The sequence below is a fragment of the Lepus europaeus genome, chromosome 13 (genome assembly GCF_033115175.1).
Source record: "Lepus europaeus isolate LE1 chromosome 13, mLepTim1.pri, whole genome shotgun sequence".
Taxonomy (NCBI): domain Eukaryota; kingdom Metazoa; phylum Chordata; class Mammalia; order Lagomorpha; family Leporidae; genus Lepus; species Lepus europaeus.
Window position 1 is genome coordinate 66,547,341 of NC_084839.1, and position 19,890 is coordinate 66,567,230.

Consider the following 19,890-nt stretch of genomic DNA (forward strand, 5'->3'; position numbering starts at 1 on the left):
AGATTCGACAAAATAATTTTAATGTTATTTTTAAAAATAAACTTATGGGGCTGGTGCTGTGGCGTAGCTGGTTAAGCTGTCACCTGCAGTGCTGGCATCTCATATGGGTGCCGGCTTGAGTCCCAGCTGCTCCACTTCCTATCCAGCTCTCTGCTATGGCCTGAGAAAGCAATGGAAGATGGCCCAAGCCCTTGGGCCCCTGCATCCATGAGGGAGACCCAGAAGAAGCTTCTGGCTCCTGGCTTTGGATCGGCCCAGCTCAGGCTGTTGTAGCTATTTGGGGAGTGAACCGGTGGATGGAAGCCCTCTCTCTCTTTCTCTATCTCTCTCTGCCTCTGCCTCTCTGTAACTCTACCTTCCAAATAAATGGATAAATCTTTTTAAAAAATAGGAATAAACATATATAAAGAGTTGAGAAAACAGAAGAAAGGCTATGGGTATTTGCCCCACCCGATGATAAACACAGAGAAAGTGCTTCTAAGCATGCAATCAAAACCAGAATACACAGAGGAAAACAGCAATGGATTAACCTAAATGGAAATCAAAGAATTCGACCAGACCAAAAAACTCCAGAAGCAAAAATTAAAAGGCAACGGAGAAACTAGAAACCACTGCAATATATTTGATAGATACTGGGGATATAGCCTTATCTTATAAAGACTTAAAAATCTAAAAGAATACACAGGTAGAAAAACTGGCAGAGGATGTGAATAAGCAATCTACAACAAAAAGAAAGCCATGCCTCATATGTATATGAAGCTATGTAAAATATCCTATCTCATTCCTAGTCAAATAGATACACATTAAAACACAGAGCACTGCTGTCATGGACCCCCTCAGGCAGATGAAGCAAGCAGCAATATGAGGGCACTGCACACCAGGGTACAGGAAACGGGCACTCGCTGCACTGATGTTGGGAATGTAAAATTGCTTCCATCTTTTTCTCCAGGATAGAGAAAGGATGTAATTTGCTATTATGCATTTGAGTCTTTGTAACATTCATGTTCTTTGATCTAGCAATTCCGCGCCTCATAATCTACCTTAAGAAAGCAGTCACGGATAGAATTTGAGATTTATTTACAAGGTTGTTCAATTGCATTACTGTGCATAATAGCAAAAAAATTGGAATCATCCTAAATGTCCCATAGCGGCACATTGATCTGAGTGCATGTGCTCATGGGAAATAGCACAGAACTGTATTTCATGTTGTGCGAGATTAGTCAAGATAGGGTAAGTTATTAAAATTATACCTACAAAGGGATTACATTTTTGTTCATATAATCTAGGATTGCTAGATCAGAGAATACGAATGATTTAAAGTTAATTCATGATGGCGAATCCCACCCTAAATTCTGCATCCTGGAGAAAGAACGAACTAATTTATGTCCTCAACAAGACAAAGGCTGGAAGAATACAGACCAAAGTGTTGAGAAAAGCGATGTCCACGTTTTCAGAACACAGTACAGTGATAAAATTTTGCCTTTTTTTAACGACTTTCTTATTTCCAATCACAATCTATTGGTTTTATTGAAGGGCAGCACTTATCAAAACTTGCTTTCACGGGTTGTGGGGAGGGTGTCACAGCCTAGGAAGCTGGGTCTCGGCACAGCACTGCCTCCTCTCGTGTGTCTCTTGTCTCCCTCAGTGACGGAGACAAGTTGGCCTGTGTAGTGGGGCACGGAGACTTGGGGTTCCATGGCCTCTTCCCAGCCCCTGAAGTCACCTCCACCCTGCCCACCCCTGGCTTCAGGGGTAATTCTTCCGTAGGTCTTTAATTCACAGCAACATCATAAACAGAGTTAGGCACCTATCTGGCTACTGTGGAGCTCCCCCAGACCTGTCAATGCAACTGCAGCTTGTGCTGTTGCCTGGCAACCAAGCTGTTGGTGCTCCTCCCTCCCCCTCCCCAACCTCTGCTCCCGGCTGCTCCCTGGACACCCACGTACTCATGGAAGACGCCGGGAAGACTGCGTGGGAGGTGCTGGCCATGAAGTCTGCGATCTGCCGCAGAGCCCAGACGTTGGAGGAGTTGTTCCCTTTCTTCATTTGCTCCTGGATGAGGCCTTCCAGCTCCTCCCTGAAAGACTGGAGAAGGCATGTGAGCTGGTCCCCCAAGGCCTCCCCCGGGGCAGACTGGGGACTCCTTGGCCCAGCTGCCAAACCATGAGCTCTAAAATGTACCTGCCCCGAGCCCCGGGGCCCGCCGGCCAGGGCCATGCTCAGGATCCTTGGGCCATGCCATGAGAACCGCAGGGGCCTCGCCAGATAGCTGTGTGGAAAGCAACAAGGCCACACTAGCAGTGAGTCCTTTGCCAAGGCCGCCCCTCCCCAGAGCAGCCAGCACAGGGCTTCCCCGGAGTAAGGACAAACTTCAGCGGAAGCAGCCTTTTCGGGCCTCAGTTTCCACATGAGCTTAATGAAACGTCAGGAGAACAGTGGAAGGCTCCGGCAGCCTCTGAGGCCCCTTCCGCCTCTGAGGTCCTGCCCTAAGCCTAGCGTTTCAGACCACCAGGCCATAAGCCAGGTACCCCCACCCCACCCCAGGTAAGGAGCCATTCCCAGCCAGCAAAGCCATCAAAGGGCAGGAAAAAGCCGAGCCTCCCCTTTCCCCATCTCTTTGCTGTGGGCCCTGAAACCTAAGCTGATGGCCCTCTGCCACCTCTCCTGCTACTCCCCAATGTCACCTGCTGAGTAGGGGGCTGCCCAGGGCCCCTCCCCCAGTGCTTTCAGGTTCCTCAAACAGGAAGCCTACCCCCTGGGAGCTCCTCAGCCCAGGGCACCCCAAAGCCTAGCTTGCCCACCCTGAAGCCCATCCTGGGGAGCCTCTGGGAACCATCTCCATCCCTGGGCTTCCTGAGGATCCCCAAGCCCTGGTCCTCAGATGCTCCCTGCCCCGCAACAGGCCTGCAGCACCTCCTATCCTAGTGGCCCCAGGCCTACCCTCTGTCTTCCTCCCGCCTCCCACTGGCATGATCTCTGTGTCCACGCCAGGTAGGCACCAGCTGTCCGCAAGCCCTGGGGACCAGGGGTGATCCCGACCTGACCTCCCTCCCACGGCCCCTTTGCCGGAGCCCGGTGCCCCACTGAGCCCTTCACTCTCCCCACCGCCTGGGGCTTCCCGGCAAGGCCTCACTCTGAGGTGTTCAGCAAAGGGCGCCCCAATTCTTCCCCGTGGCGCCCCCTGCTGGACCCAGTGCACATGAATGTGTCTGCTGTTCCTACGTCAAGTGAGGAAGGAGTGAGGGAAGGCTCATGGGGAGGGGACACTCACAGGGCTCTGCAGGATCATGGTGACGCGCTTCTTCTGCTCCATCAGGTTGAAGTCCTGCCGCAGGTCCGCCGCCCGGCCGCGGAGGCGCAGGTACTCAGGCTCCTCCTCAGAGAAGCGGTCGAAGTACTGCTGGCCCTGGGCGGGCGGCGGGGAGGCCGCCTCGGGGACCGGCTCGTCACTCATTCTCCGGGCGGAGCTGCAGTCTGTTCCAGGAACCTGCAGAGGGCGGCAGCGGGCAGCTGGGTACTCTCAGAGGGGCGGCCTGGGTTGCACGCACTGGGGTTGGCAGAGCCTGGGGGTGGCAGGGCAGCCGCCGGGTATGCCAACCTACAGAGGGCACGAGTGCGTCGTTGTCAGACAGGCGACCACCACGCTCCAACCCCTCACCGGCAACACTGGGGGTCAAGGCAGTTGGTTTTCCAGCGCAAACAAGACCTGCAGACCATTCTGAGCACTTCGGGGATGCATGCCTACCTAGCGGAAGGCTATTCACTGGGGATTAGGACTTCGTCTGAAACATAGCCCTAAGCCTCCTCGGAAAAGACGGTGGGACATTCTCGCCAGCACGCTGCTGCACAGGGTAGGCGTCGCTTTGCTCAGTGCTTCGCTTCAGAACTTGGGCTTTGCTCTGGCCCCTGGAGAGGAACCGGCGATGAATTTTTTTCTGTAGAAAGTGTCTTCATGCAGAACTGGATTTTTATTCTAAGCTTAATAAAGAGCGATGCCATGTTTATTAATGGAAAATTATTTTCTCCAAAACACCACTAAATCCACGCTGAGAAACAACAGATCCTGTTTGGAGGGTGCCAGGAGGCCCCGTGCCCCGCGACCCCCAATCTGGACCTGCTCCCTGCAGTGAGGACCAGGGCAGCCTTCAGAGAACCAGGCTGGGGAAAAGCCACGTCTGTTCTCCGTAGCTGCACTCCATGGCAAACGTAACTGCTGAACAAGGGGTGTCTGCTAGCCTATACACTGAGCCTTTCTGCCCATGAGCCGGGGCGCTTTCCTGGCTGGGGTGCCTTCCCAAGCCAGTTTCCCTTTGTGGAGCAACACTGCCAGGCCCGCAAGTTTGTGTTCCATGCCTTCAACACCCAGAGTGGCCATGGCAGAGCTGTAACTTTGTCCTTGCTGGGTGGGTTGCTTCTCAGCAAAAGAAAGCATGAGCCTTGATTGAAGAAAAATTAATTTTTGGACAAATGAGGGTACTTCAAAAAAGTTCGTGGAAAATGGAATGAAATATTTTCATGCAAAAAAAATTTTGAAATCCATGTCTAAATTTTTTCCTAAGGTATATTCCTTTTTTTTTTTTTTTTTTTTTGACAGGCAGAGTGGACAGTGAGAGAGAGAGACAGAGAGAAAGGTCTTCCTTTGCCATTGGTTCATTCCCCAAATGGCTGCTGCAGCCGGCGCACTGCGCTGATCTGAAGCCAGGAGCCAGGTGCTTCTCCTGGTCTCCCATGCAGGTGCAGGGCGCAATGACTTGGGCCATCCTCCACTGCACTCCTGGGCCACAGCAGAGAGCTGGACAGGAAGAGGAGCAACCGGGACAGAGCCGGCGCCCTGACAAGGACTAGAACCCGGTGTGCCGGCGCCGCTAGGCGGAGGATTAGCCTATTGAGCCACGGTGCCGGCCCCTAAGGTATATCCTTTAGGAACTTTGTGAAGACCCCTCGTCCTTATATGCATCGAGACACAATGAATATTAAATGCCCTCTGACTTAACAAAATAAACAAACAAAACCAACCTCTGGACAGAGCCTTGGGGCAGCGTCCTGGCTGGTGGACACATTGATGTGGCCCGAAATTGTCGTCTGGATTCCGCAAGCCAAGGGCATAGAGGAAGTTCTGTGCACCTCACCCCAGCCCCCGCCCTGTGTGTCCCCTGCACTCGGCAGTTCCTGGGGTGGATTCTTTATCAAGAAAAGATCAGTGCAAGTACAGCACTTCCAGTGAGTTCTATGAGTCATGCTAATAAATTATTGAACCGGAAGAGAGGTCGTGGGAACCCCTATATTTATAGCCAAGTTGGTCAGGAGTGCAGGTGGCCCGGGGCCCCCACTTGTGGCTGGTGTGTGCAGTGAGGACAGTCTTGCTGGTGACTTGTGGCAGTTAACTTATGTGCCCCAGGGGACGCTCCTGACAGAGGTGAACTGCAGCACAGCCAGCTGGTGACAGAGGACTGGGAACATAAGAGCACCAGGCAACTTCTCTGGCTCGTCCGTTTTCATTCCCAGGACCACTTTGTGAGGTAGATGGTATTGCCCCAGTTCTACAGGTAAAGAAACTGAATCATGAACATGCTAACTTGTCCAAGGTCACAGGGCTAACAGCAGAGTCAGCCTTTCAGCCAGGCCAGTCTGTGGCCACAAATCCCGCACTTCTCCATGCCATCATATCATCCCCAAACATCTGCTGGGCTGTCATGTGGAAGAGGGATTAGACCGATTCCCCAGAGCCTCAGGGGCGGTTGTAGTAGACAGGGAGATTCTAGCTGAGGGCGTGAGGGAGAATTTTCCACCAGATGGGAGCTGCTCGGCACTGGGATGCCGAAGAGGCTGCCTTGTCAGGTGGGGCCCTTCTCCTAGGAGTCAGAGTGCCTACAGGGGGCTGAAGAGGGGCGTCCTCTTGCTGAGGAGGGAGGTGGGGGAGACAAGTGACCGCTAAGGCCCTGCAGATTCTACAATAGCAGGATAGGGGACGTTAGGGGGTGTAACCCCTGCTAATCCCGATCGGCAGCATAGGGGATGTTCCTGGCAATGACCTGAGTGGCTCCAAGCTCATCCTCATCAGTGGACCCAGTCAGAAAGAGTGCATCACACCCATCACCATCCAAAACCATCAACTACTTACTTAGCAGGAGGCTGGCCAGTCCTGTCCAAGGCCCCTCTTTCAGTCCTTGGTCTGCAACCCCTGCTCCACTCTCAGGGATGCCAGCCACATCTACACAGCCTCAGACATCCAGGCAGAACCTGGAAAACATAAACACAGCAGACATCAGGACCTTGTCTGCACCACCAGGCCCTCAGCCCCATTACTTGAGGGGCTGCTGGAAATTCCTAACAATGAATTTCAATTTCGAGTTTGTATCTTCAAAGCAAACTATTTAAGGGGGCGGGGTAAGAAGGCTTTATTACCTTTACAGTTAGGATCAAATTTCTCTTGAAAGAGGAGAGATGGAACAGGCCTTTGCCAAGTGCTCAGAGGAAGGGGCTGTCTGCCAGGAGGAGGGAGCAGGGTGTGCAACTCTTGCTCCAGCCTGGGAGATGCTGGGGGTTGTGGGGTAAGTTGCTGGGTTAGGAGGGACACCCCACACACACATATGTATCAAGAAAACTCTGTGCCACAGGTGCTGGTGTGAGTGACTTTTGGATGCAGGCCAAGAGACAGAAGCAGCTTGAAGAACATCATACCCCAGGAGAGTGGGGAGTGAGATCTGCCCAGGTCATGAGTTGTGGACTCAATACAATTTCACCCAGAGTTCAAGGGGAGAGGCTCTCAACTAATCTGGGGAATAGGACATAAGGTACTAATGCTAAGTTGTTAACATCCTACAAACAAGGATGAGCCACTGCTCCCAACATCCTGGGAGCAGGGGCTTCAAAGGGTTAATCATCAACATTTTTGTTTTAAACAAATAAGAAGGCAAATGATAGCTTTCCATTTCCCGCTGGGCACCCTGTTGTCCATACCCAGATGTGCCAGGGCCTATGTCACCTAGAGCTGGTGGCACCCCTGGGCACCCCCTCCCAGCCTGTGGCTCTGGGCTCACTCACTGGGCAGCCCAGCTTCTTCCCTGACCCAGGACTGTGCAAAGTGGAGCCACTCAGGCAGCCCCATCAACCCATGAGGGGCAAGGAGAGTCCATCCTTGAGGGCCCCGTGTGCCTGGGAGAGTCCAGGTACCTGCACACCCATGGAGCACCGTCTCCTCCTCAACCCAGTCCAGGGCCAGGGCTCGCTGTCCAGCTGGGGACCAGGAAGCTGCTCCCAAGAGCACGGCCCTGTACTTGGCATCTCCAGCACCAGCTCAGTTAGGCCCTTGTGCTGTGGTTTTAAGTTAACTGGAACAGGGCTGCAGCTGGCACTTGGTGCTGCTTCTGTCCAATACCCACCAACATGGGTGCCTTCCCTCCAGGGCTGAACCAGGATGGGGTTTGCCAAATCACCTGCACTGCCTTCCCGAAGGCCCTGCGGCCACCAGGTAAGTTGCCTTCCCTCAAGTACTGGCATCTTCCCCCTCTCCAGCAGCCCCAGCCTCGGAGGCCACAACCTTACTTCTTGGGTCCACTGACAGACTTTTGCTCCAGAAGTAACTGGTGCCATCCATGCAGGAAGGCAGACATCTGTCCCCCAGATAAGTGCATGCTGAGCAAAATCACCTCCATCCCATTCTCCATGGTCCTGAAATTCCATTGCTGCAGCTCCCTTCCTTGGGTTACAACATCACTCCCTGGTTCCAAGGAACACAGCCCTGAAGGGTGTTGGAGGCAAATGGGTGATCTGTAAGCCACTACCCAGTGGCAAGGAAACTGTGAAATCTCAGGCTGAGCAGGGCTGGCAAATTTTAGGAAAGGAAAGCAACAGGCGCCTGATGCCAGGGCCACCTGAGAGGGCCCCCAGCACCTGGGGCAAGGCTGTGGCCCAGGGGAATGACCGTGACCTAGCCAATGTCCTAGAGCTGACACTCGCTGTGGTCTCAAGCCCAGCATCACCACCCAGCCCCTTGTGCTTCACAGCACGTGCCTTGAGAGCAGGCTCACCTGGTCCCCAGCTGCCCACGGCCCTCAGCAGAGCTGAGACACAGGGGCAGTGTGAGCAATGGTGCCCCACGGAGTGAGAACGTGAGCCTGATACACACCCCCCCGCACAGGGCAGGTCCAAAAACACCAGCCACACAACACATTGGGGCCACATGCTGCCCACTGTCAAGGCACCGTCAAGCTGAGCTGGGAGGCGGAAGAGTTAGGAAGTGGGTTCCAGTCCTTGCTTGCTGTTCAGGTGAACCTGGACATTAAAGCATTCGGGGGTCTTGCTCCCTCGCCTGTCCTGAAGATACCCTAAAATCAACCTGCCAGAGGTGGGCATGTGACACAGTGGCTAAGATACCACTTGGGCCATCCATATCCCATATCAGACTGCCTGGATTTGAGTCCTGGCTCTGCTTCCAGTCCTGCTTCCTGCTGATGTGCATCCTGGGAGGCAGCAGCAGTGATGGCTCAAGTACTTAGATCCCTGCCATCCACATGGGAAACTCAGATTGAGCTCTGGGCTCCTGGCTTCTGTCTGGCCCAGCCCTGGCTGTTACAGGCATTTAGGGAGTGAATTAGCAAGGGAAGAGGTATCTGTCTCTCTTTTCCCTCTCTCCCGCTCTTGCTGTCACTCAGCCTTTCGAATAAATTTTTAAAAATAATAAAACTTTTTAAAAAGTCAACCTGCCAAACAGACCATCACTCGTGCTAACCTCACACCACAGCCTCCCCCTCCCCAGGAGCCCCTCCCCTCCCTCCTTGAATGAGACAGCCTTGACAACTCTTCCTTATGGTCCTGCACATCTAGTCAGTCATCAGGGTCTCTGCTTTTTATGTCCTAAATACTACCCCCGTCTCTTCACCCCTTAAATGGTCACTGGCCCATGGTCCCTCCTCTCTTAGGACCACCATCCAATCAGTTACCAGAGTTACTTTTTTTAAAAATGTGATTTACTTATTTGAAAGTAAAAAAGAGAGATCTTCCACCTGCTGATTCACCCCCCAAATGCTTGCCACAGCCAGGGTTGGGCCAGCCTGAAGCCAGGAGCCAGGAGCTTCTTCTGGTTCTTCCATGTGGTGGCAGGTGCCAAGCCACTTGGGCCATCTTTCACTGCTTTCCCGGGCCATTAGCAAGGAGCTGGATCAGAAGTGGAGCAGTCAGGGCAGAAACTGGTGCTCATATGGGATGTCGGCATCGCAGGGGCTGCCTAGTCTACTACGCCACAACACTGGCCCCCAGAATTTGCCAATGCATATGCAATTTTAAATTCAAGGGCCCGCACTGTGGCACAGTGGGTTAATGCCCTGGCCTGAAGCACTGGCATCCCATATGGGCACTGGTTCAAGCCCTGGCTGCTCCACTTCTGATCTAGCTCTCTGCTATGGCCTAGAAAAGCAGTAGAAGATGGAAGATGGCCCAGGTCCTCGGGCCCCTGCACCCATGTGGGAGACCTGGAGGAAGCTCCTGGCTCCTGGCTTCAGATCAGTGCAGCTCCAGCTTTTGTGGCCAATTGGGGACTGAACCATTGGATGGAAGATCTCTCTCTCTCTCTCTCTCTCTCTCTCTCTCTCTCTCTCTCTCTCCATAACTCTGACTTCCAAATAAATAAATACATCTTTAAAAAAAATAAAAATTCAAACCCCTTGATCAGCCATGGGGCTGTGCCACTCTCTCTGCCCATCCCATCCCGCAGGAGGAGGATGGCCACCAGGTGGGATGAGGTCCCAATCCTGAGTGACACTCACAGCCCTGTAGGGTGTCTCTCAGTACCTGCCCTGCCCTCCCTCCCTCCTAATCATTGGTGCTCTGTGGGTCATTTGCAGGACTGGGAAGAGGCAGGCTCTTTGTCCTTTGTGGCACTGGTATCTGCAGGGACACCCTGCCTCTATAACTCCTCCTGTAGCTCATGTGTCCTCTCCCCTACCCTTGGAGCTGTCCCTACACCTCCTCCCTCTGACTCTCACTTCACTTTTACTCAGCTCTTTCATTCCACTCACAACCTGATGGCCACGATCTAATACTGTGAGCTCCTGGCAGGTGAGGCAGGCATTTCTCTATCCCTGGCATTGCCACAGGGACTCATGCCATGCACGTGCTGAATAAATGTTAGTTGAACTACAACACAGCTAGAAGTACATTGGGGGCTGGGCCAACTTTGCAGGGCAGCACTGTCCAGGCCCCAGAGGCAGCAGGGCCTGGGGGAGCTCACCGTACTGGGGGAGAGCAGCCAATTTCAGGGTGAGGTGCCAGGTGTCAATGGAGACAGGCACAGCAGGTGCCCTGGTGCCCACATTGCCTTCTCCTAAACAAAGCATCCTTTTGGTCTCCCAGCCCAATGGCTGGCCCCCTCCAGCCTCTCAGATTGCCTGTTTTGAAGCAGGATCCCAGCAACCAATTGCAGCTGTCCATCCGTGAGCCCAGCTGTGCAGGGCAGCATCGGCCATGGGCAGACAGAGAAGGTCGTGTCTGTCATACACCACGTGGAATGCTAGGCAGCCCTCCCGGCTTCCTGGAACTCGGCCTCAGCCCCTTCTCTGGTTCTCTCACTCACCCAGGACCCCCACTCTGCTCAGGGGAGCTCTGGAGCCTCCACTTATCATCATCAGTCTGCACCCCCATACCTCTGACCCCACCCCCAGCAGAGACCCCAATTTGGACTCGCCCCATAGGATGACAAAATCATGAAATCATGAAACCCCACTCCCTGACACAAAGCATTCTCTTCCCTGTCCCACTAAAGCCTAATACGAATAAGCCCTGGAGGATGAACTGATATTTCTGTGCCTCACTCCTTGTAGCTATGAAAGGAGCAGAAGGAGTAGCAGGGGAGTATCAGATGCCCAGATATGCTTGCTAAATCTGCCTCAGCTCCGTGCACCCGGAGGAGAGGCAGCTGCCCGTCTACTGCCACTTCAGTGGGAGGGAACCAGTCTGGATCGCTCAGCACCCAGAGACCAATGTGGGAAGACGCCACAAGCTGTCATTTCGCAGCTGCCTTTCAAAGCAAGGGCACCCCCATGAAAGCCCCAGGCCCCGACTCCACAGGCCAGCTCTGGCAAGGGACAGCACAAGCTTTGCCCCCAGCCTTGGGTTTGAGGTCAGAACCCAAACTCACCGATCCCGGAGTTGAGAGAGAACACGGTCAGGCTGTGCAGCGGCCAGAGTGCAGAGGAAATGGAGGCAGGGGAATAAAGGGACTGGACCACACCCTGCCTGCTGCCTTCAGATAAAGCAGAAGTCGGTGCCTCTGGGTGGTGGGACCATGGGGGGCACTTATCATCACCTCCTCACACACTTCTTAGTTTTCCACAGTTCTACACGAGGCATGAACCACTGTGATCATTTAGGATAAAAACAGTTTAAAAAAAGAAAGAGAAGGAGGGGAAGGAGAGAGGCGGGAAAACCTCCATGTTCCTCTCCAAACCCCCTGGGCTGGATGGAGCCTTTCACAGCCGCCTGCCACAGCTCCACACGTGCCTCTTTCCCAGTGTCCGTGATGCATGCCTTCCTGGAGAGGCCAGTGAATGGGAAACGCCTTCCAGCAAAGGGTCTCAGACCTAGCGGTTGGTAGGTGACTTCTTCCACTCTCCTGCTACGGAATGCCCCCAACACTGCTTCTCCCAGGCCCGAAACCCGCTCCATTCCTTCTCATGGGTCAAGCGTAGTTATCTACTGCTCAGGAGCAAGCAGGAACTACAGAGACATGGCCCGTGCCTGTGAGAGATGCAGTCGTGTTAAGGTGAAGCCATGACTACAGATGCAATATACACAGATACAGACACGTACAGGTAGAAAGGAAATCAACTGTTAGGATCACCAAGACACAGGACACTGAGCCCGAATGCCAGGGGTGACCTGAAATGTATGGCGTGACACACTGGAAACTTTGGGACCACATTTATGGGACCAAGGACCTGAGTCAGATCTTGAAGACATTATTCAGTCAAATCAAAGCTGGGAAAACCAACAGGTGTCTCATGCTGTGTGAACCCCTCTTCCCGGCCCTGCAGTGGAGGAACCGGCACCAGGGTTCTCAGGGACAATGAGGCTGTGGGAAACTTGAGTGACTTCTTGCAGGCCACAGAGCTGGCAATGGGCAGAACCTGGGCTTGAACCCATCTGGTTTCAGAGGTTCCTTTTACATCGGACTTTCTTCCACCTGTATGGGTGCAGGTGAGCAGATGCCAGTGGCCCGCAGGAAGCAGAGTAGGGACAGAAGTCAGCAAACGGCCAAAGCTCAGGCTCCGTTTCCCCAACTCAAGCCATGGAGGTTCCACCAGGACCTGAGAGGGAGATTCCGAGCTGAGCTCTTCCCAACACAGGAGGAGGGCTCAGGAGGCCAGGGAGAGGACACGCCCCCAAGGCCCTCACTCTGACAAGCTGGGCTGCACTTTGGATAACTAGGATGTGGGTAGCCTCCTCGGGAGGACGGTGACTGTGCTGGGGATGGTGGCAGGGGATAGCAAATGCACACTCCACGGGTGCTGGCTCGCACCCATGGGTACAGCTCATCCCTGAGACTTGCGTGCTGTTAACTCAAAGATAATCCTTTCACTAAAATGCTCACCCACCAGGAGCCAGGAGAGCCAGGACCTGAATCACCACGGATGATTCCAAGTGATATAAATCACAACCCCTACTCTCGAAAGGCTCATGACAGGGTAGGAGCTCAGAGAGAGCATTATTGTTACATTAAAAAAATATGGGGTGAGTGCTTGGCACAGTGGTTAAGACACTGATTGGGATGCCTATATACCGTATTGGAGTGCCATGGATTCGAGTCCCAGTTCTACTCCTGTTTCCAGGTTCTTGCTAATGTGTACTCTGGGAAGCAGCATGTGATGACAGCTGAAATGGCTGGGTCACCTACACAGGAGATCAGGATAGAGTCTTTGGCTCCTAGCTTTGTCCTAGCCCAGCCCTAGCCACTGAAGGCATTTGGGGAATGACTCAGCAGATGAGAGCACTCATATTCTATTTATCAAGTAAAATAAAATAAAGTAAATTGTAAGGTATCATTTTTATTTTATTTTTTAAAAAGATTTATTTATTTATTTATTTGAAGGCAGAGTTATAGAGAGCTAGAAAGAGAGAGAGGGAAGGGGAGGGAGGGAGAGAGGGAGGGGGGATGGAGAGGGAGGGAGGGAGAGAGGGATGGAGTGGGATGGAGAGGGAGGAGGAGGGGGAAGGGGAGAGAGAGAGAGAGGGAGGTCTTCCATCCGGTGGTTCACTCCCCAGATGGCTGCAATAGCCAGAGCTATGCTGATTTGAAGCCAGAAGGCTCTTCCAGGTCTCCCATGTGGGTGCAAGGATTTGGCCCATCCTATACTGCTTTCCCAGACCATAGCAGAGAGCTGGATCAGAAGGGAAGCAGTCAGGACTCAAACCAGTATACCACATGGGATGCTGGCGCTGCAGGCAGTGGTTTTACCCACTACACCACAGTGCCAGCCCCTGTTTTATTCTTTAAAGATGTATATATTTATTTATTTGCCCATTCATTTATTCATTCATTTGAAGGACAGCACAACAGAGAGAGGGAGTGAGACAGAGAAAGGGGGATCTTCTATCCACTGGTTCACTCCCCACATAGCTGTAACAGCGAGGTCTGGGACAGTTCAACACTAGGAACCAGAAACACCACCTGAGTTTCTTAAATGGGTGATGGGTCCCCAGGTACTCAGGCCATCTTCTTCTCAGGCACATTGGCAGGAAACTGGATTGGAAGCAGAGAAACCAGGATCTGAATGAACAACCCACAGCACCACAACATTGGCCCCAGGATGCCATTGTTTTGGACCAAGCTCTTGATCTGGGCCTCAACAGAACAGATTAAAAATGAAAATGCAAAGATCCAGCTCTCCGAAGTTGTGTGTGGGTAGCAGTTTAGAGGGTTGAGTAGCCCTGAGACACCTTCAGCTTAGAAAATGAGCCCTTTTCAGAAATCAATGCTCAGTGTGTGGGCCGCAACACCAGACCCTTTATATACAGGCCATGGCCCAGCAGGCTTTCCCCGGCCCATGGTACCAGAACCATGCCCACATTCCTATGTTTCTAGGGCAGCTTTCAGAAATGAGTCAGTATTGTCTATGGTTATTGGCACTCAGCAATCAGAAAGTAAGGTGCCTTGAAAGCTAACCAATACACAGAGATTCACCAAGATGCTGGGGAAGCTTAAAAAATACTACTAGACACACAGGCTGAGTTCCACCTACAAGGAAGAGTTTTCCATTGCATCTGTCATGATGGGAAAGCTTGTCCTCCCTTCAAACAGACAAAACTCTCGTATGCTGACACACAGGAGATAGGACACGCCAAACCTTTAGTAGTCAAAATCTTAAAACAGCAGATAAATGGAATTGCATTTGAAAAAAATCAAAATTCAGTCTCTCATGCTAAAGTTCCACATCCCCAAACTGAAATGAAGTTATCTGACTTCCCAAGAAATCAGGATAATAAAACATAACAGCCAAGTTTCCTAAGCAGGCCAGTTTCTAGCGTGATAATGAAGTTCTCTCTGCTTTAATGCAGTTACAGGAAAGTAACTGGAAGTAACCTGGTGTTAACCCAGCAGTCATTTCTCTATTATCCTCTTTCAAGTCCTCACCTTACAAGGAATGTGACTTTTTCATTTTTATGAGAGAGACAGAGAGAGAATGAATGAATGAATGTCTCCCATCCTCTAGTTCACTCCCCAAATGACTGCAATACACAGGGCTGGACTGGACCAAAGCCAGGAATTCAATCAGGATCTCCCACATGGGTGGTAGAGACCCAGTTCCTTGAGCCATCACTGGCTGCCTCCCAGGGCACACATTAGCAGGAAGTTGGATTAGAAGCAGAGGAGCTGGGATTCTACCAGGTACACCAATATGGGATGTGGGTGTCCCAAGCAGCATCTTAACCAGTGCACCAAGCACCCACCCTAGAAAGTGACTGAAATGACCAATCTGCCTCTTGTTCTCGGCTTCTGCTCTCTTCAGCCCTTCTCTCTCTGTAAAGCCATCCCCCTCTCTTGGCTCACTGTTCTATTTTATAGACTGAAGTGATGCTCAATTCTAGAATCAGAAATAAAGTTAATGAAAACCTTTAACCACATGTGCTGGACTTTGACTTTTTACCACAATACTGAGGAGACAGTTCTCCTGTGAGGGCTCATGATGGTGGCCAGTTGGTCCCCAACCCTGACGTCAGCAGATCCTTCGCCACTGGTCACAAAGCCACCTGGACCTCAGGGCTTCACGCAGAGGTGAAAGGCATTTGGGAAGCCCTGATGATGCAGAGACAACACAGAATAGTAGGGATGTCTGGGCTCAGCCTTCAATTACCTGGTCCAAACTCAGAGACTGTGCAGGTAAGACTCATCAAACAGGCTAACCAAGCTAGCTCATCCTCTGATGCACTGTTCCACGCCTTAGGCCGTCAGGGAACCCAGTCGCAGGGACTTTTCAGTGGTCTCCTGGTCTACCTTTTGCCTTCAGGCTAGATTGAACTTAACAGCAGTAGAGCTGTTTCGAAAAGATTCACTTTGATCAAGGTCAAATATAAAGCAGCTGATTCTTGCCTTTTGGCCAGTCTGAAAGCATCTGTCCTATAGGAAAGGGAGGAGTCACAACACACAGCTACCCTTGCTCCTTATCCTCAAACCCACTCCCAGCCAAGAGAGCCAGCAGCCAGCCAGCCATGCGACCACGAGCCCTCCTGTGTCTAGCAGAGTAGACTGTCTTCTGGCCCACAAGGAGGGGGAAATGAACATCCTTTCAGCACATTAAGTTGCTTTGTTGTTTTTAATTGGGTTTGGGGGTTTTGGGGGTTGTTTTTCATTAATTGGGCACAAGAGAAAATTATAAGAACACTGTAGCTCTAGGCCTGGAGAGGGGCTGACACATCCCTCCCCTCTTCAGACTGCAGAGGCTGTGAAAACTCAAGCTGAAGAAAGACTGGAGACTGTCTCGTTTGGGTAGGAAGAGGAGGGTGTTGGTAAGCCCAGGAGGAGGACCCGGAGGGAGAACGTTCAGGGCGTGCAGGTCTGGGGCTCACATGGCAAACAGCCATGTGCAGACATCCCAAAGCCTGAGCAGTGAGGCTGCACCATCACAGGGTGCCAGGAACCAGATGGCAAAAATAGGAGGCATGTTGTTTGACTTTCCACTCCTCTCCCAGCGAATATGTATGGGATGATTGTGGCTTGGATTTTTATCACCAAGATACTCAGCAAAGAGCTACTCCAGCTTCTGATTATTTCTGAGTGTGTGTTTGCATGTTCATGTGTCAGACAATGCCGTGTGCTCCCCACACCCGCTTTCTCCTCCTCCTCACACCCACCCACCCCATCTGGATAGGGCCATGTGGAATAAAAGCAGGGGGATCAGCATCACCTGTAGCTGAGGCAGTGAAGGGCAGAGGTGCTTTCTCCACACTCTTTCTCCTTCCCTCCTCTCTGCTGGACGCAGGTGCACAGTGGAAACTCCTAGGCCTGATGATATGACTCAGTCTTCTCCAATGCCATAAAGCCTACAGTGACGCCCATCGAGCACCTAACTGAGCTTCTGAGTTGCTGCAACAGCAGACAGCCTACCCAGAGCACATACTCACATCATTTCTTAGCTCAAGATGGTCTTCTGCTAACTCGGTGTTCCTGTTCCCATCCCACTTATTCTATGTCTCCTCCAGGATCACCAATTAGCCATATGTTGAATCTCTTTTCTCTAGACTTACCATTTTTCCTCTCACTAGTTTTATTGTTTACATTTTCCCTTTTTTCCCTTTATTTAAAAAGCATATAGACAGAAAGATAAATAGACTTTCTATCCACCAGTTCATTCTCCAAATGTATTTGCAAGAAGCTGGAATCAGAGGCAAAGTCAGGAACCAGGAGTCAAACCCAGGAACTTCAATATGGGATGGGGTGCTGGTATCTTAACTGTGGTGCCAAATGCTACCCTGACATTTTGCTTTCATTCCATTAGTTTGTTATTTCACATTTTATTTTTTTTAAATTTATTTGAGAGGCAGAGAATGAGAATGAGAATGAGAAAGAGAAAGAGAGAGAGAAAGAGAGGAAGAGAGAGATACAAAGAACTCATATTCACTGGTCCACTCACCAAATGCTCACAACAGCCAGGCCTGGGCCAGCCCTGAGTCAGGAGCCAGGAACTCAATCCAGGTCTCCCACATGGGTGGCAGGAACCCAATTACTGCCTCCCAGGATCTGGGGCAGCAGGAAGCTGGAGTCAGGAGCCAGGGCCGGGAACAGAATCCAAGTACTCTGATATGGGACGTGGGTGTCTTAGCTGCTAGGTTAAGTGTCCATCACCCACTTCACTGATTTTAATTCCACGAAATTAATGTGCACTTTAATTCTGACAGAGCATTTTATCTTTTGTATACTTTCCTTCCTTTATCTCCATTTTGCTTTAGATCTTATCTCAGTCTCTTCTCTCCCATGAACTGCCTCTACTATTTCTTAGAAATCACATCTTCTTAAACTATCCTAATTATACCAAGTCAGTTTCTGATATTTTAATTTTGGGTCCTACAGCAGATTATTATCAGAGCCAAGTGACTCTTTTGGGTCTTCTAGGTCACTTATCTCTCCCTGTCTTTCCTCAAGACACTTCTAGTTGTTTTTCTTTTTCTTTATTCTCAAATAAGGTGATATCAAGTCCCTTTGGGGAAATAGCTTCTCACAAATGGTAATCAGCAAAGTCACATGTCTTCTGGAACTGGAGAGTAGTGAGCCCACAATTGATGGTGATTTTCAATTTCTACACAACCTGACCCTTGCAACTGCTTCAGTGATCCAATTCCCTTAAGATCAGAGATACAAAAAGATAATTATCAAGGAAACCAATCTAATTCCACATCCAGGTTATAAAATGAGTTCTTCTTTTATAGAAAACTTAAAGTTCAAACTCCATTTCTTTTAGGTGGCAGTGTGGTCATGCTATTAATAACAGACTGAAAGCACCTAACGGTGAACCACAAAGCTTAAAATAGGACCTTTTGCTTCACAACTTCCTGAGTTGCCATGACACTATGGATAAGATACAGTAAGGAGGGGATGGAAGATTAACCTTGTAATAACAATTTGAGAGCATTCAGCTCCTGCTGACCCAGATCAGCCTCATCCCAGGACATCTTCTCCTCCAAAGAATGACCCAGGAGCCAAGTCGCCAGGGGAGCACAAGGAGGACCTCTGGTGCTGGTCACAAAAGCAAACAAAGGTATCAAAGCAGGAACCGATTTATCAGTGAGGGCACCACTGTATCTCTTCGGACTTATGATACCATCAATTAATATACATCATTTCGTTTATTTACTAGGAAAGGCAAAACACAATTTTAATTACATCATCATTCATTGAGGACAGATGTGAACTCTAGAAACTTTGAAACATGGGCAAAAACTGATGAAGGGGGCCAGCGCTGTAGCACAGTGGGTTAAAGCCCCAGCCTGCAGCGCCCGCATCTCATATGGGCGCTGGTTTGAGTCCCCATTGCTCCTCTTCCAATCCAGCTCTCTGCTATGGCCTGGGAAAGCAGTAGAGGATGGTCCAAGTCCTTGGGTCCCTGCACCCACGTGGGAGACTCAGAGAAAGCTCCTGGCTTTGGATCAGCTCAGCTCTGGCCATTGCAGTCATTTGGGGAGTGAACCAGAGGAATGGAAGATCTCTCTCTCTCTCTCTCTTTCCCTCTCTCTCTCTCTGCCTCTCCTTCTCTGTCTAAATAACTCTGACTTTCAAATAAATAAAATGATTATTTAAAAAAAACTGATGAAGTACAAGAACTCAAATCAGAGTCGGGGGCATCAACCCTGGGACTACCCATCTCCGGTGGGCAGCTCACCTCTGGTGGAGCAGGGAGTCAAGGGATGACACCGAGGAAGCAGGTGCCGGGGGCTTCAGCAGCAGCCCTGGGACAGCCTGACACAGGCGTGCCCACTGCCAATCCCTGCTCTGCCCAGCATGGCGTCCTGTGCTCTAAACAAGGCACAGCCCCCAAACACACCTTCACTCTGTGTGCATCATGTCTTGATGAGGCGGCATCACATCCCAAGGTGAGCCCAGACCAGGATGAGAAGGCAAAGGCTTCTAGGAGACAGGCATTTGGCACAGTGGTTAACATAGTTCTCGGGATGCCTGCATCGTATATCAGAGTTCCCCGCTTTATGTCCTGACCTGGCTCCCAATTCCAGCTTCCTGCTAACGCATACCGTGGGAAGCAGCAGGTGACAGCTCAAGTATCTGGGGCCTCTGTACCCATGTGGGAGACCTGGCTTGAGCTACAGGCTACTGGTTTCAGACTTGCCCAGCTCCTGCTGTTGGAGGATTTGGGAAGTGAACCAGGGGACACTGCCTTCAAAATATTTATATATATTTTTAAAAAGCCAAAGCTTAAAAGACAACAAAATGAGAATAATAATGGAGGTTTCCCATGTATTGGTCAGCTTTTCATCTGAGAGAAGATAGCTACAAGAGAAAAGTTTTATTTAACTCAGTTTTGGAGATTCCAGTCCAAGTTCAGGCAGCCCCATTGGGTTGGCCTCTGATGAGGGTGGCAGATGGCACTTGTGGCTGAAGGATCACGTGGCCAGCCTGAAAGCAGAGAGCACTTTTATAAAACCCCATCTGGGAACTGCCTTCCGAGGGCAGGCCCTCGGTGCCCAGAGCACCTCCCGGGAGGCCCACCTCTCAACACCATAACTGGGTTAAGTTTCCACTCTCTTAGTACATTAACTCATTACTCTGAGGTCTAAATGTCTGCATGAGATCCAGAGCCAAATCAAGTTCAAACCAGAACAATCCACTACCTGAGCTTCTAATTTGCTGAGCCAATAAAAAGCACAAAGGCTACACAAAGTATTCTTCAG

The 19,890-nt window shown here is 51.0% G+C and overlaps 1 protein-coding gene across 4 annotated transcripts in view; it reads right to left on the reverse strand.

The window, feature by feature from the left end:
• The window catches only part of ADD2 (adducin 2), a 141,955-nt gene that overhangs the window by 40,529 nt on the left and 81,536 nt on the right, over positions 1-19,890 (reverse strand). For all 4 annotated transcript variants that reach the window (XM_062209614.1, XM_062209610.1, XM_062209613.1 and 1 more), the window contains exons 2-4: positions 6,122-6,240; positions 3,272-3,487; positions 1,947-2,085 (exon numbers count right to left, since the gene is read on the reverse strand). In XM_062209614.1, the coding sequence (XP_062065598.1) occupies positions 1,947-2,085; positions 3,272-3,454 (322 nt within the window). In that variant the 5' untranslated portion in view covers positions 3,455-3,487; positions 6,122-6,240. The remainder of the gene's footprint in view (positions 1-1,946; positions 2,086-3,271; positions 3,488-6,121; positions 6,241-19,890) is intronic.